This window comes from Saccopteryx bilineata, chromosome 2 (assembly GCF_036850765.1).
Source record: "Saccopteryx bilineata isolate mSacBil1 chromosome 2, mSacBil1_pri_phased_curated, whole genome shotgun sequence".
In the NCBI taxonomy this organism is placed as follows: domain Eukaryota; kingdom Metazoa; phylum Chordata; class Mammalia; order Chiroptera; family Emballonuridae; genus Saccopteryx; species Saccopteryx bilineata.
Window position 1 is genome coordinate 3789420 of NC_089491.1, and position 26575 is coordinate 3815994.

At 56.4% G+C, this 26575-nt stretch overlaps 1 protein-coding gene and 3 long non-coding RNA genes across 6 annotated transcripts in view; 3 read left to right on the forward strand and 1 right to left on the reverse strand.

Moving 5' to 3' along the window:
* Positions 1-24546, forward strand: part of LOC136323895 (uncharacterized) — a 29242-nt gene extending 4696 nt beyond the window's left edge. Inside the window, exons 2-6 of one of the 2 annotated variants that reach the window (XR_010729019.1) lie at positions 2896-3056; positions 3340-3526; positions 4381-4586; positions 5347-5472; positions 20886-24546. This is a non-coding gene — a long non-coding RNA (uncharacterized lncRNA). Of the gene's footprint in view, positions 1-2895; positions 3057-3339; positions 3527-4380; positions 4587-5346; positions 5473-9728; positions 10460-20885 lie in introns of those variants that run through there. The other variant, XR_010729020.1, reaches the window with a different exon arrangement.
* GTF3C5 (general transcription factor IIIC subunit 5) lies at positions 4442-20561 on the reverse strand. 2 transcript variants are annotated; one of them, XM_066255859.1, is made up of 11 exons: positions 19678-20560; positions 16980-17193; positions 15466-15664; positions 10466-10661; positions 9459-9563; positions 8389-8503; positions 7853-7933; positions 7562-7659; positions 6595-6677; positions 6020-6162; positions 4442-5104 (listed from the first exon to the last, which is right to left on the reverse strand). In XM_066255859.1, the coding sequence occupies exons 1-11, from the start codon at positions 19828-19830 to the stop codon at positions 4920-4922; spliced, it is 1572 nt and encodes a 523-aa protein (XP_066111956.1). In that variant the 5' UTR covers positions 19831-20560; the 3' UTR covers positions 4442-4919. The 2 variants fall into 2 exon arrangements, with proteins under 2 accessions (XP_066111956.1, XP_066111957.1); XM_066255860.1 differs by lacking the exon at positions 7853-7933 and having other exon boundaries at positions 19678-20561.
* LOC136323896 (uncharacterized) lies at positions 10678-14750 on the forward strand. Its single transcript, XR_010729021.1, has 3 exons — positions 10678-11583; positions 12762-12825; positions 13825-14750. It is a non-coding gene; the product is annotated as an uncharacterized lncRNA (long non-coding RNA).
* Positions 15977-19667, forward strand: LOC136323897 (uncharacterized). The gene is made up of 3 exons (XR_010729022.1): positions 15977-16956; positions 19274-19360; positions 19478-19667. It is a non-coding gene; the product is annotated as an uncharacterized lncRNA (long non-coding RNA).
* Positions 24547-26575: the final 2029 nt, after the last annotated feature.

The following is a 26575-nucleotide window of genomic DNA, read 5'->3' on the forward strand; positions in this document are numbered from 1 at the left end:
GGTTAGAGTCCCAGGTCAACAGAGGCTGGGCCACAGGTCCTAGGTTTCTCTCAGAAGCTGGCTTAGAGTCCCAGGTCAACAGAGGCTGGGCCAGGGTCCCAGGTTTCTCTGAGAAGCTGGGTTAGAGTCCCAGGTCAACAGAGGCTGAGCCAGGTTTCTAGGGTTCTCGTTGAGAAGCTGGGTTAGAGTCCCAGGTCAACAGAGGCTGGGCCACAGGTCCTAGGTTTCTCTCAGAAGCTGGCTTAGAGTCCCAGGTCAACAGAGGCTGGGCCAGGGTCCCAGGTTTCTCTGAGAAGCTGGGTTAGAGTCCCAGGTCAACAGAGGCTGGGCCACAGGTCCTAGGTTTCTCTGAGAAGCTGGGTTAGAGTCCCAGGTCAACAGAGGCTGGGCCAGGGTCCTAGGTTTCTCTGAGAAGCTGGGTTAGAGTCCCAGGTCAACAGAATCTGAGCCAAGTTTCTAGGGTTCTCGTTGAGAAGCTGGGTTAGAGTCCCAGGTCAACAGAGGCTGAGCCAGGTTTCTAGGGTTCTCGTTGAGAAGCTGGGTTAGAGTTCCAGGTCAACAGGGGCTGAGCCAGGGTCCTAGGGTTCTCTTTGAGAAGCTGAGTTAGAGTCGCAGGTCAACAGGGGCTGAGCCAGGTTCCTAGAGTTCTCTTTGAGAAGCTGAGTTAGAGTCTAGCTTCTCTTTGTAAGAGGCTAGTCCCCATGCTAGAGTCCCGCGCCTCCTCTGCTCGTTAATATAAATGTAGGGTTAATTAGCAACATGAAGCTCTTGTTGATTGAAAACTACTAATCCTTGCTGACTATAGGTTCCACCTGTTCTGTCTACTGCCATTTCGTGCCTTCTGAGGCCAATTTGGAACTTGATTGGTGGCCTCTTTGGGGAGCATTCCTCTCCCTTCCCATCTCGTCCACTCTGCCTGCTCTTCCACCACCTGGAACCCTCCCTCCAGCTCCCCTGAAGCCTTCCACGTGTCCACCTTCCCCCCCTAACCTCTGCCACCCCCGCCCATCCCTGCCAGGTTTTCCTGTCCTCCTCCAGCCCCCCCACCCCCAGCACTTGAACTTCAGCCCGACTCCCTCCATCAAAGGCTCTTAAGGAGTCAGGGACCCGACAGCAACCACCAGAGACTGAAAAGGGGCAAAGACTGTTTGGAAACAGAACAGGAGGTTTTAGCCACTCAGATAGCTCCAACCCCCAGATGAAATCAATCCTGGGGCAAAAGGAAGTCTCCAGGTCGCTGTCACAGGTATCGGTCAGCGGGTTACCTTCACTGCTCCAACTTGTCAGCCAGTTTGGATAAAAACGGAAAGTGGAGACAAACCAGTGAGTTGTATGTTTTATTGACTTGGGACTAAAATTTTAGAATCAGAGCTATAAGGTATTTGTGTGTGTGCTTACGTGCGTGTAGGCATGTACGTGTGTTCGTATGCGAGATCTTTGTCCACCGCCGACGCTGATACCAGATGCATGTATAGAATTCTTTAAGGAGCTGTCTTCCAATTGGCTTAGAGAGAAACAAACGCTTCCACCAACTGAGTATTCCCCGAGCTCTCAGTACAGAAACGGACTCAAGTGTTTCTCAAATTCACATGACTCTTGGGTCAATAAGATCACTAAGATGCATTCAATATTGTTGATTTAGGCCCTGGCCGGTTGGCTCAGCGGTAGAGTGTCGGCCTAGCGTGCGGAGGACCCGGGTTCGATTCCCGGCCAGGGCACACAGGAGAAGCGCTCATTTGCTTCTCCACCCCTCCGCCGCGCTTTCCTGTCTGTCTCTCCCTTCCCCTCCCGCAGCCAAGGCTCCATTGGAGCAAAGATGGCCCGGGCGCTGGGGATGGCTCTGTGGCCTCTGCCTCAGGCGCTAGAGTGGCTCTGGTCGCAACATGGCGACGCCCAGGATGGGCAGAGCATCGCCCCCTGGTGGGCAGAGCATCGCCCCTGGTGGGCGTGCCGGGTGGATCCCGGTCGGGCATATGCGGGAGTCTGTCTGACTATCTCTCCCTGTTTCCAGCTTCAGAAAAATGAAAAAATAAAATAAAAAAATAAAATATTGTTGATTTAATACAAAAGCAGCCGCCTTCTGAGTTACCAACCTATCCTATGGGCATCCATTTTTATTTTCCCTGCGCTTGCCAAACGAGGTTAAAATAGTTCACAGTGAAATAACTTGACATGATGGGACTTTTGAATCCTGGCCCATGGACCCGTTAGGAAGGACAGACCTGTGGTTCCTCTAAACCGGGGGTCACACACTTGTGGGTTTGCATATTTTTCTGTGGGAAGATTCCATGGCTTTTATTTATTTATTTATTTATTTATTATTTTTTATTTTTCTGAAGCTGGAAACAGGGAGAGACAGTCAGACTCCCGCATGCGCCCAACCAGGATCCACCCAGCATGCCCACCAGGGGGCGACGCTCTGCCCACCAGAAGGCGATGCTCTGCCCCTCCGGGGCGTCGCTCTGTTGCGACCAGAGCCACTCTAGCACCTGGGGCAGAGGCCAAGGAGCCATCCCCAGCGCCCAGGCCATCTTTGCTCCAATGGAGCCTTGCTGCGGGAGGGGAAGAGAGAGACAGAGGAAGGAGGGGGGGGTGGAGAAGCAAATGGGCGCTTCTCCTGTGTGCCCTGGCCGGGAATTGAACCTGGGACTCCCGCACGTCAGGCCAACGCTCTACCACTGAGCCAAACGGCCAGGGCCAGATTCCACGATTTATTGGATGCTGGCAAGGCCTATGAGTTCCCCCAAATTCTGTAAGAGAATCTGGATGATTAGGCTGGAAGTATCAAGTTCTGAGTTGATATGATGGACAAAGTAAGAAACTCACTCAATTGATTTACTGGCACATAAAACTTAGTCAAACACTTTTTTTTTAAATGGGTCCCCCCCCCCCCAGGCTGGAGCACATTCCGTGGGGGCAAACCCACCTGGGTTGACATCACACAAGGCAGACTGAAAGAGACAGGTGGAGGTCCAGCCCTGGCATCTTCCCCTCTGAACCTCCCTCCAAGACCTCTTACATAGTATACGTCGGATCAGAGAAGTCATCCTATAAAGGTACATTTTAATTGGGAACTATCTATATAAACTCATAATTTGCTTTTTTGTTAAAAAGACAAACACATTTCCTAGCTGTGTGCATTCAAAAGTTGTAGAAGAAAACCCAGGAACACGCGCCTCTGGTGCCCAGACTGGGGTCTCTAAACACCATTTCATGGGTGGCAGCTGGGCGGGGTCTGGGGCAAGAAACAGAAAGGAGCCTGGGCCATCGTGGTGGCCGGGCAGTGACAGCCAGGGGCTGTGTCCAAGGACACAGGAGGCAACCTGGGGCCACTTTCAGGCCACAACTGGGACAAGCTGGGCATCAAAAAGCATGACCGTGATTGTTTGAAACGAATTGAAGCTAAAAGGGAGAAACATCCCCCGGTCACCATGGGCCATCGCTGGGTGCCAAGCCATGATTCTGCAAACGGACAAAGGAGGAAACGGGCCTTTTCCGGTTCTTCTGGCCCCAGTGGTGTCTCAGGGTAAGTGGATACCGAGGTATGGAGAAAGAGTCCTTTCCATAGTCCCAGTTCGTAAATACAGACAGAACATTCTAGAAGTCACGTTCGCAACCCCTAAGGAAGTTATTAGATCCAGGCCCTCACCATGGCTGTTAACACCATGAGATAACGGACCGACGGGTGAGGGTGACAACACCTGACCCTGCTGGTCAAGGCTCCTGGTGCTAGAGGGACAGGGAGACAGGGCTGCCCCCTGCCTGAGGGCTTGCCCCTGTATTGCGAGAACTTGTCGGGTGTGGTGACAGCGCTGGTGTGCCGGTTGTTGTGTTGGGACACTGATGGCTCTGCGGCAGGGGGTGGGGGTGGTGAGGTCTTGGCCCCAGGCCACCTTCCTTAGGTCCCCTTCCAGAGGGACCAAGCGGCTCCTGGGAGATGGGGACCAGAACCTAGACCCCCACCGAGGTCCAGGGTCTGCAGCACAGCTCCGAAGTGGGAGAGCCCTACTGAGACCACTGGCAGAGGCCCAAGGAAAATGCCCAGGGCGGAAAGGGGGTGCACTGGGCATGGCACCCGGTCTTTTGGGAAGAGCCACTCTGGCAGTGCTGGCTGTGTCCCCAGACGCAAGGAGTGGGACCACAGGGGTGGCCAGCTTCTCTACAAGGCAGGGCCCTAGGACTGTTAGCCCCTGGTCCGTCCCAGGAGGGACCCCCAGGGCTGGTTTCACTGCGAGCAGCTGGGGACACCAGGGTCTGCTTCCCCTGAGCCCATCCAGACGCACCTGTGGAGCAGGAAGGGATGAATGCGAGGTGTGGCCTTCTCTGGGACAGGGGTCTGGGGTCATTTCTGGTGGCTTTCGCCCCACCCACCTTTCCCAGGGTCGCCTCCATGAGGTCACGGAAAGGAGCCCAGCCCCAGGCAAGAGTTCTCTGAGACGTCTCCCTGGGAAAATGTCTTTAATGAGGACAAGTCCAGCTAGGCCTGGCCTTGACCGGGCCACACCAAAAGGGCGGGTCCAAACCAAGGACAGTCTCCTGCCACCTGTGACCATGGACCAGGCTCCTTGTGCTGTCCCTGCCACCAGGTAAGCCCAGGCCGAGACTGACCCCCCACCCCACCCCACCCGGATCCTCTCCACCCCCGGGTCTGGCCAATCTCAGCCGGACGGTGGAGTGGGCGCCAGCTCAGCCCACTGGATGCTGCACTGGCTCGTGGCTGCGGGAGCGTGGGCACAACCTCTGGGAATGTCCCCTAGCACCAGGCCAGACAGCAGCCCCGAGCGGCGGGTCACAGGCAGGACCAGGTCAGCTGCCCCAGTGCTGGGGTCCCAGCCCTCCTCCAAGAGGCCTCCCGGGCTGCTCCGATGACCATGGGCGGCACTAGGAGCCCTGGCTCGTCCTGCCTGGTCAGGGAGGCGTCACACGTAGTCCAGAATCTCAGTCTCCATCTCGTTTTCGCTCCCATCGGACGGCTTGAAGTCCTCCTCCTCCTCCTCCTCCTCTTCGTCCTCCTCTCCGTCCTCCCCCTCATCCTCCCCGGACTCGCAGGTCAGTGGCTCTTTCTCTCCATCCTCGTTGGCCTTGGCCGGGCTGGAGAAGAGGGCTGGAGAGGGAGACAAGCCCTGTGTCCCAAGTTGGCACCAGCAGTGCCCAGACCCCCGAGCAGGCTCCCGGGCCCAGCAGGGGCTGCAGCGCAGGAGCCCGGGGACCGGGGACTCGGGCGCTTCCGGGGAACATGGCGGCAGGCCACTGAGCAAACCACGTCCCTGCAGGTGCTTAGGGCTTCATGGTCCAGGGAATCCCTGGAAGTGTGCACACGTTTTTAAATTTTTTTTTTCATTTCAGTGACAGGAAGGGAGACAAGAATATCGATCCATTCCTGAATGCACCCTGAAGATCAAACTGGCAACCCCTTTGCTTCGGGACGATGCTCTAACCAACCGAGCTATCTGGCCAGAGTGTGCACATTTTGTGAGTGCGTTCTTCTAGGGAAAGGGTCTATGGCCTTGACTATTAGATTGTTGAGGGGGCTGTGTCCCAAACGAGGCTAAGAACCTCTGCTCTGGTCAGCCCTGTGGGGGGAAGGTGGGCTCTGGGATGCCCCCTCCTTGAACCAGGGAGAAACCCCAGGAGGGGCCCTCTTGCTTACTCTGCCCCTTCTGCCCCCCCGCTGGCCTCATCAGACCCACAGCCCAGCGAGTGCTCATGCCCTCCTCACAGGCCCCGCTGCCAGGGCTCTGTGCCACCCGCCCCGGGCAGGCACGCAGGGTGGCAGAACGCAGCGCCCATTGGGAGGACAGGCACACACATGCAGCCGGAAGATGGAGGAGGGTGTCGGGGTCTGCAGCGGCAGCGGGCAGCCAGGGGCTGGGGTCCGGCCCCGGGCTGAGTCCCAGCTCCCAGGCCCCCCGCCCCCAGCCTGCCTGGGCTGAGTCCCAGCTCCCAGGCCCCCCAACCCCAGCCCGCCGGGCTGAGTCCCAGCTCCCAGGCCTCCCCGCCCCCAGCCCGCGGCGCTCACCGGGCCTCCTGGCGCGGATGGCCTGCCGGGTCATGAGGGACATGGCGTTGCGCAGGGCGTCGCTGGTCTTGGGCAGGCACCACCCGTCCCGCTCGGTGCACGTCTCCTCGGCCCCGTCGTTGCGGTGAATGATCTTCTGTAACCTGTGGGGGTGGACACCGTGTTCCAGGCGGTGTGGCAGAGGGGCTGTGCTTAGGAACATGGCACCCAGAGCGACGTCGGGGGGACAGGCACGGCCCCAGAGCACCACACTGCACACAGGGCGGGGTGCACCCCCATCTTCCTGACGAGGGTCACAGCTCTCAGCAGACCTTCGCTGTGTTTACCATGCCCACCTACCCCCGCACTTTACAGACACCACTAGGAACCACCAGATGAAAGGTTCCGAAGGGTCAGGAACCGTGTCATGAAGCCCCACATGGGCGACAGACAGGAGGCAAAGACCCCAGAACAGGCATGTCTGCGGCCAGCCCAGCGCTGGGCCCGGGACACGAACAGCCGGCCACTCAGGTGTGGCCCACGGCGGACCAGATGCCGCGCCCGAGGGCCGCACGAGGAAGGGGCCCTGCACATACTCCTCCACGTTCAGGTCGCACAGCTGGTAGAACATCTGTCGGTACGGCGGCAAGGTGCCCTCCCGGAAGATGTAGACCGAGTCCTGGGAATGGAGAGGAGACACGGGTGCGTCAGGGGGAGCTTTCCCCTGGGGGTGGGCGGACGCGGAGACCCCACCCTCGGGGCCGCAGCACCTCCAAGGAGCTGGCTGGTCCCTGAGCCCGGCAGGCTGGTCTCCTCCATGGACCCAGGTGGGGCACAGGCCCAGGGCCAGGAGCACTGTGCAGAAGACCAGCTCCGGGTCCATGGGAGGTTCTGGGCAAGGTGGACCCTGGAACTCGGAGCAGCCTGCCCAGCAAGCAGGGTGCGATGGTGGCTGTCCCACAGCCTGGTGCCCCAGAGTGCCTGGGGCCGGGCTCTGCTTCCCGTGCTGTGCGCAGTCCAGCCTTGCCAGCCCGCCCGGATGTCTGTCCCCGGTCATCTCGTGCAGCCTGCACGCCGCCTGACCTGACGCAGGGGAACGGAGTCTCCATGCCCCTGCTCCCTACCCAGCCACTCGGCTCTACAGCGGGGAGCAGCGACCTAGAGTGAGAGGCCTCGACAAGGGGCCCAGCGGCTTGGGCGATGGCCCAGCTGCCCCTCGGGAAAAGGGGCACAGAGGCCTGGAAACTGGCCACATCCCGCACAGCACGTGTCCCCCCCTTCGGCGGCACTCACTCTCCGCCGCCCCACGTGGGGCCGGAGGCTCCGGGTGGGGCCGCCTCCTGCTCCAGACCAGGACCGTGGAGCAGCTCGCAGCAGCCGCGTGGGAAAGGCCTTTGGGAACCGCCCCCACTGCCGGGTGACTACATTAATGACAGTGTGAGCCGCACCAGCACCCGGATCCTGAGGGGGCTGCGCCAGGCCTGCACGAGGGAGGTGCCCTCCCCACCCTGCTCTCCCCTCAACCAGGCCGGCAACCGCTCGCCCTGGCTCTGGGGGACGCACCTTGAGCTTGTACTTGTCGGAGGCCGACTTCTGGAGGCCAGCTGTCCCCGACGGGCCCAGGCCGTGCTTCAGGTCGTGTATGGTGACAAGCTGGTAGGCTGCCAGGGACAACATAAGTGTTTTGGAATACAGGGGCTCACCCCCCACCCGACCCCCTCCCAGGAAGCCCTGGCCTGCGGGGCCCTAGATGTCGCCCTGGGGAGGCGCCGCCCCCTCCCGCAGTTGGGACACCGCTGTCCTCAGCACGGGGGAGGACCAGGCGGCCCTGACTCGCGAGCCCGAGGCACTCACGAGTCTTTTTGACGGTATTGGGGAGGCTGTAGTTGTAGGTACTGCGCTTGGCCTTCACAGGCATGTCGCTGGGGGCATAGCCTGCAGACGAGGGAGAAGTGTCAGGTGCGGTGGGCAGGGCCCTCTGGCACATGGCACTGGCCTGGCGCTACAGGCACCCAGTGTTCACTGGGGCCAGCTCCTGAGACGGGGCCTGGGGTGGGGGACATACCGCGTCCCAGCACCGCCCTGGCAGGGCCATGTGCTGGGGCTCTGTGCGCAGAGGCTGGCTGCGGGCCCGGGGGCTGGGCACGGACTGACCTGTGCCACAGGAGCCACAGAGACTGCGGAGCAACCGAATGGACCAGTGACTGCGGCCCAGTGGCCCGAGGGTCAACCGCGGAGCCAGGACTCGAGCTTGGCCCCTCATGTCTACGTCGGTTTGGCCCTGACCAGGGGGAAGGCTTTCTGTCCTCACCGTATGGACACATGCTCCTTACCAAAGAGAATGCTAGGAACAGGACAGGAAGAGGCGAAGAGCTTTTAGAAATGTTTACCATATTTCATTCCACAGCGGATTCGGAAATCAAGGACCTGGTATATCTTGGCCTCTGGGTGTTTGCGGGGGTCGTACCCAAATCGAATCCACAGGCTTCTCCAGGGCCCTGTTATCTGGGGACAGAAAAGGTGGGTGTGGGAAGCGGGGCTGAGGCCGGACCCCAGCTCCCGCGGACAAGTGGGCCCAGCTCTGCCTCGTGCACTGTCACCCTGGAGAGGTCACCTGGTGTGACACGAGCCCCCTCCTGCAGCTTTTGTGAGGGGTGAATGCGACGAGGCCCCCAGAGCCTGTACCACGGTGCCTGGCACAGGGCAAGTGTTATCACTGTCCTGAGGGATGGATGTACTGTCCCAGACGGTACTCCCGAGGTCCTTATGCTAAAAGTCAGACAGCAACTCTCCCAAGTCTGGGGTCCAAGCACAGGAGAGATGAGCCTTTCTTGTGCCCTGCCACCCATGCTTCCCATGTCACTGTCACTGTCACTGTCACATCACGTCTTATGCTGGCCCTGCGAAGCTCTGAGGGGAATCTTGTCAGAAAGGATCGCTTCCCCTCAGCACCATGGGAACCTCGGGACTCACAGCCCCACCGTCATGCCTGCTGGCACTGAGTCCCAGGGGGTTCTCCACACAGCCCACTCACCCAGGCAGAATGAGCTGGGGCCGGTGGCACAGTGGTTAGGGGCCCAGGGTTAGACAGGCTGGAACCTCAGGTGGCTCTAGCACCTCTCTGAGCCTAGGCTCCTCCTTAGAGATGCAAAGGGAGTCCTGCTGCCCCCCCGCCCCAGCAACGCCCAGAGAAGAGAAAAGGCCAAGCTGGGCACAAAGCACTTAACCCAGAGCCGCTCCTAAATTCTCAGCATGAGGTCATTTAAGATGTATAATCCCTTCATGGAAAAGTTATGAAATCACTCTTTAATCCTAGTCACCCCAAATGGCTAACCATATTCCTGAGGATCTGTGGAGGCCCTTTTAGGGGGTGCCAGGGTAGGACCGCCTGTTCCTGAGAGGTCACATCGGGGCCCAGCACGACCCTGGGGGAACCAAGGTGGCTGGCTGGGACACTCACCATGTAATAGGCCATGAAGGGCAGCAAGACCTTGAGCTTGTCAGGGTGGACGTTGATTTTGGCCTTGACGGCGTTGCGTGACCAGATGGGACGGATCTCAAACAGCTGGGGGGGGGCATCAAGCAGAGGCCAAGGTGAGCACAGCAGCTTCCGCCACCAGCCCTCACCTCCCCCCAGCGTGGCCTGGCCCCAGCGACCCTTCCGGAAGGGAGTCCGTGGGGGGACCAGCCTCCGGGAGCCAATACGTGCATCCCTCATCCCTTCCCTCAGGAGGAAGTGTGGCTGAAATGACCACGGGGGCACAGCCTCTGTCCCTCTGCAGCTCACAGGGCAGCAGGGGAATGAGAGGCTGGGGCCTAAGCCAAAGGGACAGCCTGGCCTGGCCCGGGGAGGCCTGCAGAGGCCAGTGTGGCCGGAGGACGGAAGGCAGGGCCGGACAGCGAGGACTGGCTGCGTCCCGAGGATGACGAGAAGCCTCAGACAGTGCCCAGGCGCCCACGACGGCTAGAAACACCCCCATCCCAGGAAGGTAACTTCAGCAAGGAGCGTGCCCCAGTCAGCAGTGATGGCCTTACTGAGAACCTGCTGTCCCGGCCTGCGGGGCTACCAGGAGCAGAGCCCCCACCTGTGTCCCTCCAGACCGGCCAGCCAGATGGCCGCCTCTGCCCCAGGGCACGGCCATCCTCGGGCTCCACCTGGAGGAAGCCTGGGCCTGGCACGAGGAGGCTGTGCCCGTCTGTCATGTTGCAGACCAATGAATGAACAGAGGAAAGCTCCCGGGTCTGGGGCGGCCCTGAAACTACATCCCTAAGGGGCCCTGCGGAGAGTTCTCAGCGTCTCCAACCTGGGGAACCCGGGCTTACTCTGGTGTGGCTTTCAGACATGGCACCTGGAGGAGAAACTTCCCACGTGCTAACGAACCAGTTTAGAACAAGTCCGCACAGCCAACTGCAAACAGACGAGGACGAGCCCACAGGGCCCACGGGCGGCCGGGCGGCGGCGCTCACCTTCCGCAGCTCCTCCTCCACCTTCTGGTCCAGGGGGTTGGTGCAGACCTTCCTCCAGGTCTGGACCGCAGCCTCGAGGGCCTGCATGGGCACCTCGTCGTCCTCGAAGTTGACGAAGATGGCGTTGTGCAGGCGCCGGGCTCTGCTCAGGCCGATCAGGTTCTCGCCCGAGATGGGCGGGTTGTTGTAGCCTTCCCTGGGGGCAGAGGGCTGGTGAGGGCCGGGCACCAAGGATGACCCCGGGCACAGGCCCAGCCAGGCCAGGCAGGGCGCCCGCCCGCCCGCCCCCCAGGCCTGTGACACCTGAGGCCCAGGTCTCTGTGCTTTTCCCTGAAGTCTGGGTCCCAAAGGGTCTCAGTGCGGCTCCTGAAGGCAGGAGTCTAGCCCTAAAGATGGGCGAGGCCTAAAGGTCCCAGAGGCTGGGTGTGGGGGAGGGCTCCTGTCACGAGGCTGCTGGACTCAGGACTAACTCGACCCGTGCAAGCACCGACCGGCCAGTGACAACCAGAAATAACCTAACTGCCCATCAGGCAGGACTGGTGAAGTCCGTTAACACACAGCCACCCGGGACACGAGCGATCGGCTGTCAGCAGCTGTGCCCACGGGCTCCAGTCAGTTCCCTTATTCAACCCTCGGAACAACCCACGAGGGAGGACCCCTTTTCCTGTGAAGTGACCGAGGACACAGGGCTGAACCGGCCCCGAGTCAGGGCTGGAACTCACGCCCTGGGAGGAAGCGTGAGTCCATCCCAGAGACACCTGGGCCCCGCCCGGGGGCAGGAACAAGTGGCGTCCTCCCACAGCAGAGGTAACAAGCCAGGGTTCTCGCTCCAGTCACGCTGGGTCTCTCATGATGGCACGGAACACACCCTGGCTAGTGCGTCCCAAGACCCCAGAATGTAACCTCCTTCAGGTGGGGTGCTGGGGACGTCAAACCAAGCAAGGAGGACGGACGAAGAGCTCCCCGTGAGCCAGCATCCGCTTCAGCAAGCTTCCCTCCACCCGACTCCAGCTTCCCCAAGGAGGGGGACCTGGCAGGCCAGCCTCCCGCCAGTCCTCATGGCCCTGCTCCTGGGAAGGCCAGCAGCAGAACCATCGATCGCAGCCCTGGGAGAAAAGGCAGGTTCCTCCTGTGTGCTGGAAAATCGATAAGCACATGGCAAAGAAAGGGGCTGAGTGTTCCAGGGCAGCTGGCCCTCCTCTCCTGTCCCCTCCCAGGGGCTTGGGAACAGCTGCCTGTGGACCCACAGGACAGGGAACTGACTCAGATACTGTAACCGGAGCCAGGGCCAATGTGCAGTGGGGGGCTCTACTCTCTTCTTCTATGCATTTTTGTTTGTTTTGGACTGTAAGTAAAATGCTTGTGAGGGAAAAAGAATCAAAACAGCTCAGACTCATGTCCGGGTTACACTGGACCCTGCCACCCTCTGCCTCAGGCTGGGCTGTGCTGACGCTGACACCCACAGAGACAGCGCACCACGTGCACGGGTTTCAGCAGGGTGGGGCGGGAGGTTTTAGCTGCACGGTCCTGTTCTTTCCAACAAGAGGGACTTGCTCCTGCAATCTGCAGGGCTGGGGGTGATGTCACGGGCTCACCAGCCCAGGACACCGAGCCGTCATCGCGGTGGCCGTGCCCCCAGTCAGCTGAGGCAGCCAGGGAAACTGAACAAGGACTGGGTCTTGCAGGACATTAAGAAACAGCGCTAAATTAGCACGCTATGGTAACAGGACTGCAGTTATGTTTTGAGAACAAGTCCTGCCCTGTTAGAGACACTGTGACTTGTTTCTTGAGGACGTGCAGTGACGCTGAGGTGGGGGGGGTGACGACGAAGGGAGCAGCAGAAGGTTACTGGTCGTCACTGCAGCTGCTGACGTAGGTGGGGGTCCAGCAGACAAGTCTCTCTACTTCTGGGTGTGTTTGGAGCTTTTTAAAATTATTTTTCTTATAGAAAGAGAATAATACGTATTTCCTTAGGATGAAATCAGGCCCCTTACGTGATCTGTGAGGCCTTGACACTGCCTCTCTCTGGCTGTGCTCTGGGGTCACCGGCCCCGTGCCTGTTCTTGTTCTTTGACCGGCCAGTCCCCTGGTTTGGGAAGTTTGCCCAGATCCCCAGCTGCCCGGCACTGCCGTCACTCATGTCTGCCCAGGTGGCAGCCGCTCTGAGGGCCCTCCGACATCTTAGACCCCACCTGTCACACATGCACTGGACACTCATCATTCACACGTGTCCTGCCCAGCTCCCCCACCCTGGCCCAGCCAGAAACCTTATCTGTCCCGTTCTCCCTGACGCCAGGCTCTGGGAAGTGTGTGGGGCCAAGACAGGTGGCCGCTACTTGTTGAAGAAAACATTTAATGAGGTAAGAGAAAGTTCCCATCCAGAGATAACGGTTTGTGGCCCAATTTTCCAGATTTCTCTAAGCTTCTAGTATCATATGAGTTTATTTTTATACCACAGACTCTGCTCTACACCAGCCTTTTTTTTTTTTTTTCTGAAGTTGGAAATGGGGAGGCAGTCAGACAGATTCCCGCAAGCGCCCAACCGGGATCCACCTGGCACGCCCACCAGGGGGTGATGCTCTGCCCATCTGGGGTGTTGCTCTGCCGCAATCAGAGCCATTCTAGCGCCTGAGGTGGAGGCCATGGAGCCATCCTCAGTGCCCGGGACAACTTTACTCCAATGGAGCCCTGGCTGCGGGAGGGGAAGAGAGAGACAGAGAGGAAAGAGAGGGGGAGGGGTGGAGAAGCAGATGGGCGCTTCTTCTGTGTGCCCTGGCTGGGAATTGAACCTGGGACTCCTGCACGCCAGGCTGACGCTCTACCACTGAGCCAACTGGCCAGGGTACACCAGCCTTTTCTATAGAGCTGGGTACCCTGGCCATGCACCACTTTAGGCCACGAGGCAGCTCTCTTAAAGGCTGCACGGTGTTCCCTGGGACAGACGGGCTCTAATTTAATAACCACGCCCCTGCTAAGGGGCTGATCCCTGACTTGCCAGGGACTCACTCTTGTATCTCAGACGTGCAGCCACTGAGCTGTCCTGAAATGCAGGGCGGGCGCACCGGTACCATCTCCCTCACGGATGGGGCGCGGGCGGGCGGGAGGTCAGGGCTCACTCGGGCCAGGTCATGGGCCTGGCACCAGTCTGGGCTCCCATGCCTGGCCCTCAGTTTCTTGCTCCCCCTTCGAGCTCTTAGTCGAGAGTCACTGTGGGATCAAGTCCCATGGGTGGGACTGCTTGGTGAACAGGAAGAACATCTAAAAATTATAACAGACTTTGCCAAATTGTTCACCAAAAAAGCCGACCTCATTCTTGAGGACCCTAGAGCAGGAGGGTGTCTGTTTCTCTGCACCTCTAGGTGCACACTTTTGGGGATGAGTCTTCAAGTCCCAAGGGCAACATCTTGTCTCCGTGGTGTGGGGTCAGCCCCAAGAAAGGCCTCCAGGAAGGTGCGGGCCCCTTGTCACCAGCCGCTCTGCCTCTGGAGGCCCTGGGCACTGGGCCTGAGCGCAGCTGGCCGCCCCTGGCCAGCTGGAGGGGAGGTGACCTTCGGCTACCAAGTCAGCAGGGGCCAAACCCTCTACATTTTTGGAAGCTTAAACCATACTATGAATAACTCTAACAAATACCACCACCTATGGCCCATTTTTCAAGCTCTCTTTTCCCAATCTTGCTACCCCAAAGCTGCTTTCACTGGGTTCACAAATACTTGCGAAGCGCCCCCCCCCCCCCCCCACGGGCCAGGCTGTTCTGGACACCAGGGTTACAACAGAGGACAGAAGAGGCCAAATTGCTACTTTCAAGGAGCTTACCCTAAAATGGAGACATTTAGAAAACTTTTGTCTCTTTGTGTGTAACTTGAAAACGTAAAGCATGTAGAGATATGGACAGTGCGCAATAAGGGAGGCCCGGGGGTCAGGAAATCGGGGGCTCGGGCTGCCGTGCGTCCTGGGTCGGTCACGTCTGTCAAACGTGCACAGAGCTGCCCTCACCGAGATGCCAATCACTGGCTGTGGGCGTGGTCATGGTATTATTCTCGAATTGGGCATTTTCAAACTCAAGGTTTTCTCTTCTTTTTTTTTTTTTTTTTTAATACTACTCTGTCTTGGCTTTTACACAAAGGAAACCCCATTCCTTCCTGTCGTTCTGTGGCTGGTCTTCAATGAACATTTGACATGCCCAGGCCCGTCCTGCCCATAACCACTGTGGGAGGGACCTCTCCTTACTGTCAAGATCGTCTAAACACACGTGGTCTTGGGGGCACATGGCGGTGGGGCTGGGGGATGGGCTGGGATGCAGACTATGACACGTCCACCTGGCTCTCCTAACTCCAGGGCGAGAGGAGCCACCTGCGTCGGGAGAGGTGTGTCCCTGTGCTCAGGAGCGGGGTTCTCGCGAGCAGACAGATGGTGACCCAGCATGCAGAAAGCAAGACCACAGCCACCAGGAGGGCCGTGGCCCCAAGGGATGGCAGAGAGCTGGGGCAGAATGCAGCTGACGTCGGGAGGTGTGCGTCAAAGAGAGATGGCATAGCAGGGATGACTTATAAAGACGGCTGTCAGGTCACGGGCTGGCCAGGAGGGGAATTTCCTGTGTAATGTCATTACCAGGGACAGCAAGATCCAGACAGTGGCAGTGACCAGGGACTAAGCTAAAACACCCACTTCTCGGCTGGAACCAAGTCCCAGAGCCGAGTTCTCTGTCCATTTAAGAGTCCTTCAGCTCGTGAGCACAACGGTCACCGCTCAGCAAGGGTTTTCTCTGTACTTGGCCCTGTGCTGAAACTCCCCGTGCATTTTAAATGGAATTCTAATGCCCTTGCTGGGTGCTGGGTAGGTACTCACTATCCTGTCTGTGAGGTGGTGGTTAGCTGAGGTCAGGGAGGCTAACGGCGTGCCTGAGGTCTCCGACTCCCGAGGAGCAGAGTCATGTCGCAGACCCGGGCCCTCTGACCACAGGGCCCTTGCTCTGGCCCTGACGCCGCAGGGGTGGGGCTCACCGATGCTGTGTCTCTGGTCGATAGAAGTAGTCCACTGGGGTGTCCAGCCGGGAGAAGATGGGCGGGGGGATGTAGAGTGGCAGCTCCTGATGGAAGAAGTCCTCCTTCTCGGGCTTGAGCATGAGCACTCTGTCATACATTGACATGTGTCTGACGCCCGCCTCCGTGTGTATGGCCAAGTACTGGAAGTCGGACATCCCTAGAGAGAGAGGCAGACAGATGGCCGACACTGCAGCAAGAGACAACTCTCCCTATTATACCTGCCCAGGAAGGGGCTGCTGCCACACACCAACGCCCGCGTCTTCTCGGGGAGGTGCTGAGCAGGCCGAGTGGCAGGGGCTGCTAGGCCTGGGTGGCTGAAGCCAAACCCACAGCCTCCCCAAGTGCTTCCATGAACCTGCCCCATGCTCTCCAAGTCACAGATAAATAGTATCGGGCGGGGGGGGGGGGGGCGTGATACGTGAGAATCAAGTCTAGGTCGGCGCTTTCAAAATGTAAGGGGTGTGGGACTCACCTGGGATCTTGCTAAATGCGGGTTCTGAGATGCCGCATTGCTAACAAGCTCCCAGGTGAGGCAGGTGCCACGGTCCAGGGACGCACACTGACTGGTGTGGTGCTGGCTCAGCACAGATGACAAGTGAACCCACTTGGAAAGCCTGTGCCAGCAAGGACAGCCCTCTCTGGTGACCACCACACCCCACTGGAACAACCGACAGTCAACATGCCAACCTGGGGGGGGTCCCAGGTCCTGTTTGAGCTTCCCGTCTCTTTCTGTCCCCCGCTAGCTTCTGAATCATTGCTCTCTTCGGTCTGAGAATGGCAGCTGCAGCCAGAGGTTTCTAAGTGCCCCGTGTGGCCGGCCGGGCCCTCCATGGCCCCATCTCCCTGAATCTTCACGAGGGCCTAACGAACTGTGGGCCTCACGGCCCTGACAGGAGACGGAGGTGCGGAGCCAAGCGGCCTGCGTGCAGGAACTCGCAGAGCCCAGGAAGGCCAGAGTCCCAAGTCCACGCGCCTTCCTGCTCCCCCTCCCCGCCTGACCGCCTGCTCACTGGGGCTCCCTGCGGGTGGCAAACTTGAGTGGGGACCCATGGGAGACATCCAGTTGGCTAAGAGTTCAAGGAACACGAGGTCCCAAGCGGCTGAGGTGATCTGGGGGGTTCCGAGGGGAGGCAGCGCCAGTGGCAGTGAAGATCAGAGGAGGTTCCGAAACTCCAGGGCTGGGAACCGGAGGCCTGCTGACAGCTGTACTTGGCCCCACACAATCACTTTAACCATCAGGACGCCTCTTGTGGAACCCTAGCTTCTCTTAAGCATGCAGGAATGAGCAGCAGAGGGCCCACGGCGGTGGGGAGCGGCCGGCTGGAGGGAAGGGGCTCCCTCACTCCTAGCCCCTCGCGCCTGCGCACATCCTGGCTCACATCACCGTGTGGATGACCCACAAGGCTCCTGTAGGCAGCTGGGACACCGACCCTGAAATTACCCAGTGCGGTAAGAACGCACTTTGTAGTTACCTTGAAACTTGTACGTGGTGGAGACAATGCCAAGGATCTCCGCGTCGAACGTGACCTCGGGGCTGGCCTCGGGCCCTGGCACCCGCCGCCTCGTCTTCCTCCGGATGCGGAGCAACAGGCTGCTGGTACTGAAGCGGTTGGCGCACACCGGGTGGCAGTAGGGGTCCTTGGGCCGGAAGTACAGCTCCAGCCTCTTGCTGGGGTCTGTGTAGATCTGTGGCGGGACCAAGGGAGATGGGCGAAGCCGTGGCTAGCTAAGCACCCAGCAGGGAACTGTTCCTCTTTCAGCAAAAGCCTAGTGGGGACCCGGGTGCCCGAGGAAGGGCCAGGAAGCTCATGTTTCACTCTGAGCTCGTAGTTCCCACAGGACTCGCTTTTCAAAGCCTAGTACCTTAGTTTTTATCTGGCAGGGAAAAGGACGGGCACCTCTTCCTGCTCAGGGGTAGTGAGGCAGGAGACAATACCTGCTAGCTATGTCAGGCCACCACTGTCAAGTGCACGGTCAGTGCGGGGAATCACGTGACTCTTCGGGGAGCGCTCACGGAGGTATCACCACCAGGTTTACCATGGAGGGAACTGATGCCACTTCTCCAGGGCTCCCTACTCTAGGAACGACACACCCCGAGGATCTTGGTATTCAGTCTCATGTGCATGCTTCTAGGTACGAAAGAGTCTGAATCCATCAGTAATGAGCACGTTGGCTCTGAGGAGCTGTTACTTGTCTTTTGCAAGCCTTGGTTCCTTCTCCTTTAAATGGACGTAAAAGAAAAGAACACCTACTAATAGGAGTGTTACGATGATTAAATGAAAATAGATGCACAGCACTTAGCTTGGCACCTAGCTGATGGTACATATTCAACACCTGTCACCTACAGGAGTGTTTGCCCCATGGGGGGTGTCCAGCTGTGTGCATATGAAAGTACTGGCAGTGCTCACTGTGCCAAACCATTGACTCGCTAGTGTGCTGGCTCCCCAGTGCCCAGCACCGGGCCTGGCCCTTGGCGGGTACTCGTGAGCCATCCGGGGAACGAAGGTTCAAGGGCGCCCTCCTCCTGATTAATCTCTTCTCGGGAAACAGGTCTCTGAGACTGCCGGGCTGGGAATGACCCCAGCTGTGGGTCTGGCACAGAGGAGACACTCAAGAAACAGGAATGGAATGAATGAACAACCAAGCCTCTTCCCGAAAGGCTCACGTTGTAGTTGGGAACAAAAAGTTGGGGCTAGTGAGATTAAGGGTCCTGTCAATGCCACAGTAAATAAGTCAGGGTGAAAGAACAAAGCATGACCGACGGGGCCTCTACTAGCATCCTGTGCTTAATGACAGGTTCTAGGTCTTTCAATATTCACACAGGATAAGGAAGCAGAAGTTCAGAGTTGAGGCTTCAGAGAGGAGGTACGCATGAGTTCAAATCCCCACTGCACCAGGTAGGACCTTGTTTAACCCAACCTTTCTTACCTGTGTCCTCACCCGAAAAGTGGGAGTAATAGTTGTACCTAGCTCACTAGATTGTGGTGAAGACTCAATCAAGCATTTGACACAGTCTGGAAGCAGGCACTGCTACGGACGCTAGGGCTACAGCAGTGAGCCAGACGGACAACATTCTGCTCTCGTGCTCTCGTGGAGGTTACAGTCTTAGAGCCCAGGGGCCCAGACAGACAATAAGCACATTAAAATATAGTTTCAGATTGAAATAAACAGTTCCAGGAGGCAGGAATTAACTGCTGGAGGCCATCTGATTTAGGGTTGTCTGTGAAGGATTCTCTAAAGAGACAGTTCAAGATCTGGTGCGTGTAAAGGACTTACACAGAGCCTGGTGCTGGGTCATTCACCCCAGCTCCCCTACTTCCTGGGTGACCGTGAACAAGTTGCCCTGGCTTCCTTGCAAATGTGAAATAATGACAGTTCCCGCCTGGCAGAGTTCTAATGAGGACAGAACATAAGGAAAGCACCTAAAACTGATCCAGAATAAGTTTTCTTTTTTTTCTAAGCGAGAGAGAGAGAGAGAGAGAGAGAGAGAGAGAGAGAGGAGAGAGATGAGAAGCATTAACTCATAGTTGAGGCATTTTAGTTGTTCTTGATTGCTTTTTCATCCGTGGGGGGGGGGGTTGAGGGCTCCCGCTGAGCCAGTGACCCCTTGCTCAAGCCAGCAACCTCGATGGAGGTTTTGAACCTGGGTCCCCAGCATCCCAGGTCGATGCTCTCTCCATCGCGCCACCACCTGGTCAGGCTGGTCCAGAATAAGTTAACTTACTACCTCTCACCCTAATAACAGAACACTCTGTCCCCCTCTCAGCGGTTTTTAATCTCCGTGCGCCTCAGTTTTCTACTCCTGGGAAAAGAGGAAGCGGCAGCCCAGCTCACCCTGCAGGACTGACTGCAGGTGAGCTGCGTTCGCGGCAAGGGACGCCGAGGCTGGGGTTTATCCGCGGGTGGGCTGGAAAGGACACCCCCTTCCCTCTCTGGATCTCCCATGCAGTCCTGTCCCCTCTGCTTCCAGGGAAAACCGGTCCCTTCCCGGCAAAGTCCCAAGCAAAGCTTCCCCCACCCACCACCACCGCCGCCACGGTTCGCACCGGAGCCCGCCTGAAAAGCTCCGTTGTCTAGGAAACCACACTTCCCCGGGCGGGCCCCGCCCCCCGGCCTCCGTCCCACCACTCGGTCCCTCCCCGTGGGTCCCGGGGCCTCCCCCTGCCTCACCCGAGAGACGCCTTCCTCGCCGCCCAGCGTCTGCATCATCTTGCACACGTCGCGCACCATGCCCGGGTACTCCACGCACACCAGGCGCCGCTCGCGCCGCAGCTCCACGGGGAGGGCGGCCCCCGGCCCCGCGTCGGCCATCCCCGCTGCCATCCGGGTGGCTCCGGCCCGGCCCGCCGCGGTCGGTGCCTCCACGTCTCCCGGAGGCCTGGCGTCAGGAGTTCCGCGGAGGATTCGTTCCGGCCTCCCTCCCCGCTCGCGTCTCTCCACGGTTTCGGGGTAAACTACCCTTGTATCCGCAACATGGTGTCTTTAAAATGAAGGGCTTTGCCCGAAGATCGGGACGACGGCTTGTCTCTTCCACTTAGCCCGCGAGGGACCGGGGAGGGTCGTAGGACACCGCCCAGCTCTCGACCTTAGGCCAATGAGAACCCGTAGGCGAGCCGAGAATTTTTTTATTTTTATTTTTAGCCAATGAGCAGTCAGGCGGAAGTCAAATTCCACCCCTCCTTCCACAGTTTGAGCCAGTAAGGAGCCATCCCTAGGCATAGTTCCCGCCCCTTCCTCGGTTCCAACCAGTGACGGCTCGGGGCAAGCCGAGGCAGACTTCCGGCTGGTCTTCTTGCAAGGAATTGATTTCCAAGGCGCGGAGTGGGCTGAGCGGGTTTCCTGGGGTTTGGGGCCACCAATCCTTCACCTCCCGCAGCCCCAGGAAGGGTTTGTGGCTGCGCGTGTAGCTCGTGGCTGGTGTGGGATCTGGAAATGGCGAGCGCGAGGGAATTGCGCTTTGAATGCTGCCATGCCCGTGTTAGTCCTTAGTTGTTAAACGCCGATTGCGTGCTGGGTACCACAGTACTTAGAACCCAACAGGGAGAAGCGTTACCTAAGCATCTGTGTGCGGGTGCGGGGGGGGAGCTGAAGCAGGGTCAGGGGCTGTCAAAGGAAGCGGTGGGTGAGAAATAACCTGATGGGGTGATCTGATCATCAATTCCTAAATGTGGGTAGTCATGCCCCGAGACACATCATTTCTTTAGTACAAGGTTTTTATCTTTGTGTTAAGCCAGTTCTGTCCATTGTTTTGTGCATCTAGGTTATTAACACATCCTTGACAAAAATGAACAATCTATCTACATTTTTTAATTTTAAAAATTGATTTTAGAGAGATTGGAAGGGAGAGAGACAGACTGATTTGTTGTTGCCTTTTTCAGGGCCTTCCGTCCCTACCCTTGTCTCCCCGCAGGGTGGCAGTTTCCCTCCCATTGGACAGACCCGCTCAGGGGTCTCTGCAACTCTCACCACCTCTGGATTGGGGGACAGCTTGCACACACCACTCCCACACAGGAGAGATGCAGATGTGAAGGATGCTGGGGTACTGGTGACCAGCGTTTGCTACCCAGCGAAAAACTGGGCACTCCCGTGCAAGACGCTGAAGGGTGCGCCTTCCGCTGCCAACCCTCGGGGCTGAGCTGTGCTTCCCAGACTCGGAGACCCTCCCTCTGAGACAGGCCCAGGAGCAGGCCCCAGCAATAGATCCCTCCTGGAGAAAAGAGGCATAGTGAATATGTACAAAATCCTCACGTCCTGCAGACTCTGAATGATGGCCCCTAGGATATGTTCACGTCCCAGCAACCTATACATCTGCCCTTATTTGGGAAAAGGGCCTCTGTAGATCTAACTGAGTGTAGGAATTTGAGAAGAGGGGATCTTCCAGAATTATCCAGCCGGGCCCTAAAACCAATGAGAGGTTTCTCAGGAGAGAGAGGCAGAGGAGACGGGACACATGTGGGAGAGGAGGCCGTGGGACTGCAGAGGCAGAATGGGAATGATGTGGGCACTAGTCTGGGGGTGCTGGCAGCCACTGCAAGCTTGGAGAGGCTGGAAGGACCCTCCCCTAGAGCCACCAGTGGGGGTGTGGCCCTGTGACACCTGGATTTTGGATTTCTGGCCTCCAGAACTGGGAGAGCCACCTGGTTTGTGGGAATTTGTTACTACGGCCATGGGACACTAAATACCAGAGGACAGCGAGTCCTGGAGTTTCTAAAGCATTTTCGGGACTTGTTTTTGAATGATACTCTTTTCTATCATGAATGGGTGATTTTTCTTCTCTCAAGTTACACGAAGTCATCCACTATGTGGCAGTCTTCCCCCTTGTCCCTTAGCTCTTTGGTGACATCATAGACTCCTTGGGCCCTTTCTCAGACTGGGGACTCTCTCCAGGGGCTGCCTCAGTGCCATCATCCCAGCCAAGCGTTAACTGTCACACGTGAGGGCTGGGTGGCCCAGTCGCATCTAGAGTCTAACAAGCCTTCGGCTGTTTTCCTGCAATCGGCCTGCGGGTGCATTTCCCCAATGTGCCCCTCTCCCTCCCCGCCACTTCTGACCCCAGAGAGTCACAGTGAGTTCTCTACCAGGTCTGCACAGGCTCAGATCCTTCCTGTGCAGCTGGGCACCCCAGAACAGGAGTGAGTGGGGTGGCTGGCACATCCAATGCCCCTCCACTCCCTGCCCCAGTCCCCTGGAGACTGTGGAGTGAGGGGAGCTCTCGGCAGCCCCAGTGTCCAAGGGTCCGACTGAGTCCCAGCTTGTGCTCCCTGGTTGAGAATATAGCTGTCCTGTCTTTAGAGGGGCCCAGAGCCTTAGAAGGGGGCTGCTGGCTGATTGGCAGGGGCAAATCCCATGGGGACTGGGGGGGGGAGCGGCCTGACACCCCTCGCCACCCCTCAACCCCCTGCGTCTCAGTCTGGTTCAGGGTCTGAATACTGGCTGGGCAGCCCCTTCTGTGGGGGTGGGGAAGGTTACTGATCTTCTATTAACCGAGGGCAAGGAGGGCTTTGGAAAATGTTTTCTTTGGGCTCCAGAGTTTGAATATTTCTTCCTGGGCTGCCGCCGGTCAGGCTGTGAAGCACACAGTGGGTGTTTAATATTTCCAGGCGGGACTGGATGCTCACTGCATCTTAAGGACAGAGGAGAAGACGTAGTGTTCACTTTTGGCCACAAGATGGAGACAGAGCATCCTGTTAAGCAACACGACTGTGTGTGTGGCAGTCATCCCTGCTCATGATACCTGGACCAAAGGGCAAAGTGGCCCCTGAAGGAGGAGAAATGAGCTGGGATGCAGGGAGCTGAGCGTCTGGAGAGGCCTCTGCTGGGTGGGGGGCTAGCAGCCTGCTCCCTCTCTGTCTGACCCTAGGGAGAATGGGGCAATGGATAAACAACACGTGGTCCATCCGCCCGATGGAATATTGTTCAGCCTCAAAAAAAGAAGGATATTCTGACACCTGCGACAACATGGATGAACCTTGAGGACATTATACTGAGTGAACTAAGCCAGTCACAGGAGGGCAGACACCATACGATTGCCCTTACTGGAGAAGTCAGTCATGGAGCTGGAAAGTAGACCAGTGGTTGCCAGGGCTCCGGGTGAGAGGAACACAATGTTTTGGGAACAGTTTCAGTTTGGCAAGGCGAAAAAGCCCATGCCTGGCACCTTCTCCCTGCTACCGGCCTGGAGCACAGGACAGCCTCTGTGACTCCTGCCCTCCAGGTCTCTATTGCGCCTGCTCCATGGTGTTGGTGACATCTCTCTCTTTTTAGAAAGCAAACTCTTCAATGCAAGGATAACGTCCGGAGCAGAGTGCATGCGTGAGTGTGCATCTGGATGAGTCGCTCCCAGGGGAGCGCACCTGGGCAACCGCTGCCCAGACCGAGCAGTAGAACGTTCGTTGCCTGCATCCCAGAAACCCCTTGTTCCTTTTATGAGTATGGTTCCTTTTCCAGGGTCCCAAGAAATCTTTTCTTGCATCTCAAGTCCATGAAAATATTTTAGTTTTAGTTCAGCCCATTTTTTTCCATTGTTTTGGTGGGATCAGCTGTTTTACACGATTTCCTATATCCCAAATGAAAGTGAAACTTCTCTTCGGGTCTGACTGCCTTCTGACCCTCTTTCCGCTTCTTCCTCCCCAACCCTCCCTCAGTTGAAATGTTTCCAACCACCATTGTGATTCTTTTCCCCTTTTTTTGGTTTGTGGGTTATTTAGAAGTCTGTTGGTTTAATATCCAGAAATTGGGGGAATTGAAAATTACCTTTCTGTTACTGGTTTCTAGTTTAATTCCGCTATAGTAAGATAACAGATTCTGTAGGGTTTCAATCCTTCCTTTAAATTTTTTTCCACTAATTTCTTTATTTAATTTTGGGGAGGTATTTTTTGTATTTTTCTGAAGTGAGAAGCGGGGAGGCAGGCAGACAGACTCCCATATGCGCCTGACCAGGATCCACCCCGCATGCCCACCAGGGGGCGATGCTCTGCCCATCTGGGGCGTTGCTCTGCTGCAACTGGAGCCATTCTAGTGCCTGAGGCAGAGGCCATGGAGCCATCTTCAGTGCCCGGGCCAACTTTGCTCCAATGGAACCTTGGCTGCGGGAGGGGAAGAGAGAGACAGAGAGGAAGGAGAGTGGGAGGGGTGGAGAAGCAGGCGCTTCTCTGTGCCCTGGCCGGGAATCGAACCTGAGACCTCTGCACGCCAGGCCGATGCTCTATCACTGAGCCAACTGGCCACGGCCTATTTTTTATTTTACTTTAAGATTTTATTCATTTTAGTGAGGGGGGGGGAGAAAGAGAGAGAGAAAGGGGGAGGAGCAGGAAGCATCAACTCCCATATGTGCCTTGACTGGGCAAGCCCAGGGTTTTTTTAATTTTTTTTATTTTTAAAATACTTTATTGATTTTTAGAGAGAGAGGAGTGAGAGAGAGAGAGAGAGAGAAGGGGGGAAGAGCAGGAAGCATCAACTCCCATATGTGCCTTGACCATGCAAGCCCAAGGTTTCGAACCGGCGACCTCAGTGTTCCAGGTCGACGTTTTATCCCACTGCGCCACCACAGGTCAGGCAAGCCCAGGGTTTTAAACCAGCAACCTCAGCATTTCAGGTTGACGCTCTATCCACTGTGCCACAACAGGTCAGGCCCTTCCTTTAAAATTTATTAGGACTTGCTTTATGGCCCAACATGGGGGTCAGTCATGTTAAGTGTCCAGGTACATCAGAAAGCGAGGGTCAGGGGCAGTGTCCTCTGTCCTTCCCCGTGTGTGTGTGTGTGTGCGCGTGTGTGTGTGTGTGTGAGTATGTGTGTTGTGTCTGCTCATTCTATGAGAAATGTGCTAAAATTTCCCATTATAACTGCCAATTTGCCTATTTTTCCTGTTAGATTTGTTGACTTTGTTACTGAGGTCTACGTTATGTATATTAATTTTGAAATGTTACATACTTCTGGTAAACGGCGCTTTAATCATCACAAAATGTTCCTCTTTATTGCTAGGAAAGTCTAAATGGTGTGATATTAATATTTTTTTATTGACTTTGAGAGAGAGACAGGAAGGGGGGGAGAGAAGAGGGAGGAGAGAGAGAGAAAAGTATCAGTTTATAGTTGCTTCATTTTAGTTGTCCATTGATTGTTTCTTATACTTGCCTTGGCCGGGGAGCTCACGCCAAGCCATTGACCCCTTGCTCAAGCAGGTGACCTTGTGCTCAAGCCAGTGACCCCTTGCTCAAGCCAGTGACCCCTTGCTCAAGCCGGTGACCCCTTGCTCAAGCTGGCGACCTCAGCGTTTTGGGTCGATGCCCTGTCCATTGTGCCACCACCGGTCAGGCTGTGTGATACTAATATTGCTACAAGAGATTTGTTTTGGTCAATGTTTTCACAATATATATCTTTTTTCATCTTTTCACTTTAAATCTTCATTCTTTATGTTAAGTCTGTCTCTTGTAAACAGGACATAGTTTTTTTTTTTTGTTATTGTTTTATTTTTTTTTACCTCCTGTCTAATATCCTTTGTCTTTGAACTGCAGTATTTGTTTTACATTTAATGTAATACTAATATATAGGGTGGGGCAAAAGTAGGTTGACTGTTGTTTAAATGGAAAATAATACAATAATATAAGAATAAATTGTTACATGTACTCACAACCATAAACCTACTTTTGCCACACCTTAAATTTAAGTTTAAATCTTTCATATCACTATTTGTCCATCTGTTCTATTTCCTTTTCTTCCTTTTTCTCTTCCTCTTTTATACTGATTATGTTTTATTATTCTATTTTTCTTCTACTGGTTACCCTAGAGATTATATGAATCCTTGATTTATTAAAGTCAAACATAAATTAGTATTTTACCATGCTCATGACAATGGAAAGACGACACATTTAGACGCTTCTGGTTTTTTGTGCTGTTGTTACCATGACACACTACGTATGTCTGCATATAGTATGTGTGTATACTTTAAATCAACTTCATTGAGGTACAATTTGCATGCAATAAAATACACCCAGTTTAGGTGCATAGTTCAATGAGATTGCGGATATATGGATATAGTCACCCCTCAGTCATGATACATAATATTTCAATCATGCCTGACCAGGCAGTGGTGCAGTGGATAGAGCGTCGGACTGGGATGCCAAGGACCCGGGTTTGAGACCCTGAGGTCGCCAGCTTGAGCGCAGGCTCATCTGGTTTGAGCAAAGCTCACCAGCTTGGACCCAAGGTCTCTGGCTCGAGCAAGTGGTTACTTGGTCTGCTGAAGGCCCGCGGTCAGGGCACATATGAGAAAGCAATCAATGAACAACTAAGGTGTCACAACGAAAAACTGATGATTGATGCTTCTTATTTCTCTCTGTTACTGTCTGTCTGTCCCTATCCATCCCTCTCTCTGACTCTCTTTCTGTCCCTGTAAAAAAATATATATATTTCAATCTTCCCAGATCCCTTAGTGGTGAGCAGCCTCCCCAACCCAGCAGGAGAAACATGGGCGGCCCAAGGCTCTGGTGGGTGATGGCGGAGGCATCTAACCAAGCCCAGGGCTCACTGCGACAGGCAAGGGTCGTGCTGGGACCTGCCGTCCCCCTGAGA

Excerpts from the sequence above, each read along its gene's own strand:
- GTF3C5 (XM_066255859.1), bottom strand. The coding sequence starts at position 19,830 with ATGGCAGCGGGGATGGCCGACGCGGGGCCGGGGGCCGCCCTCCCCGTG. Across the intron at positions 9,564-10,465 it reads TGGAGGAGGAGCTGCGGAAG|CTGTTTGAGATCCGTCCCAT; the intron begins GTGAGCGCCGCC and ends GCCCCCCCCCAG. Across the intron at positions 8,504-9,458 it reads CCTTCATGGCCTATTACATG|ATAACAGGGCCCTGGAGAAG; the intron begins GTGAGTGTCCCA and ends TTCTGTCCCCAG.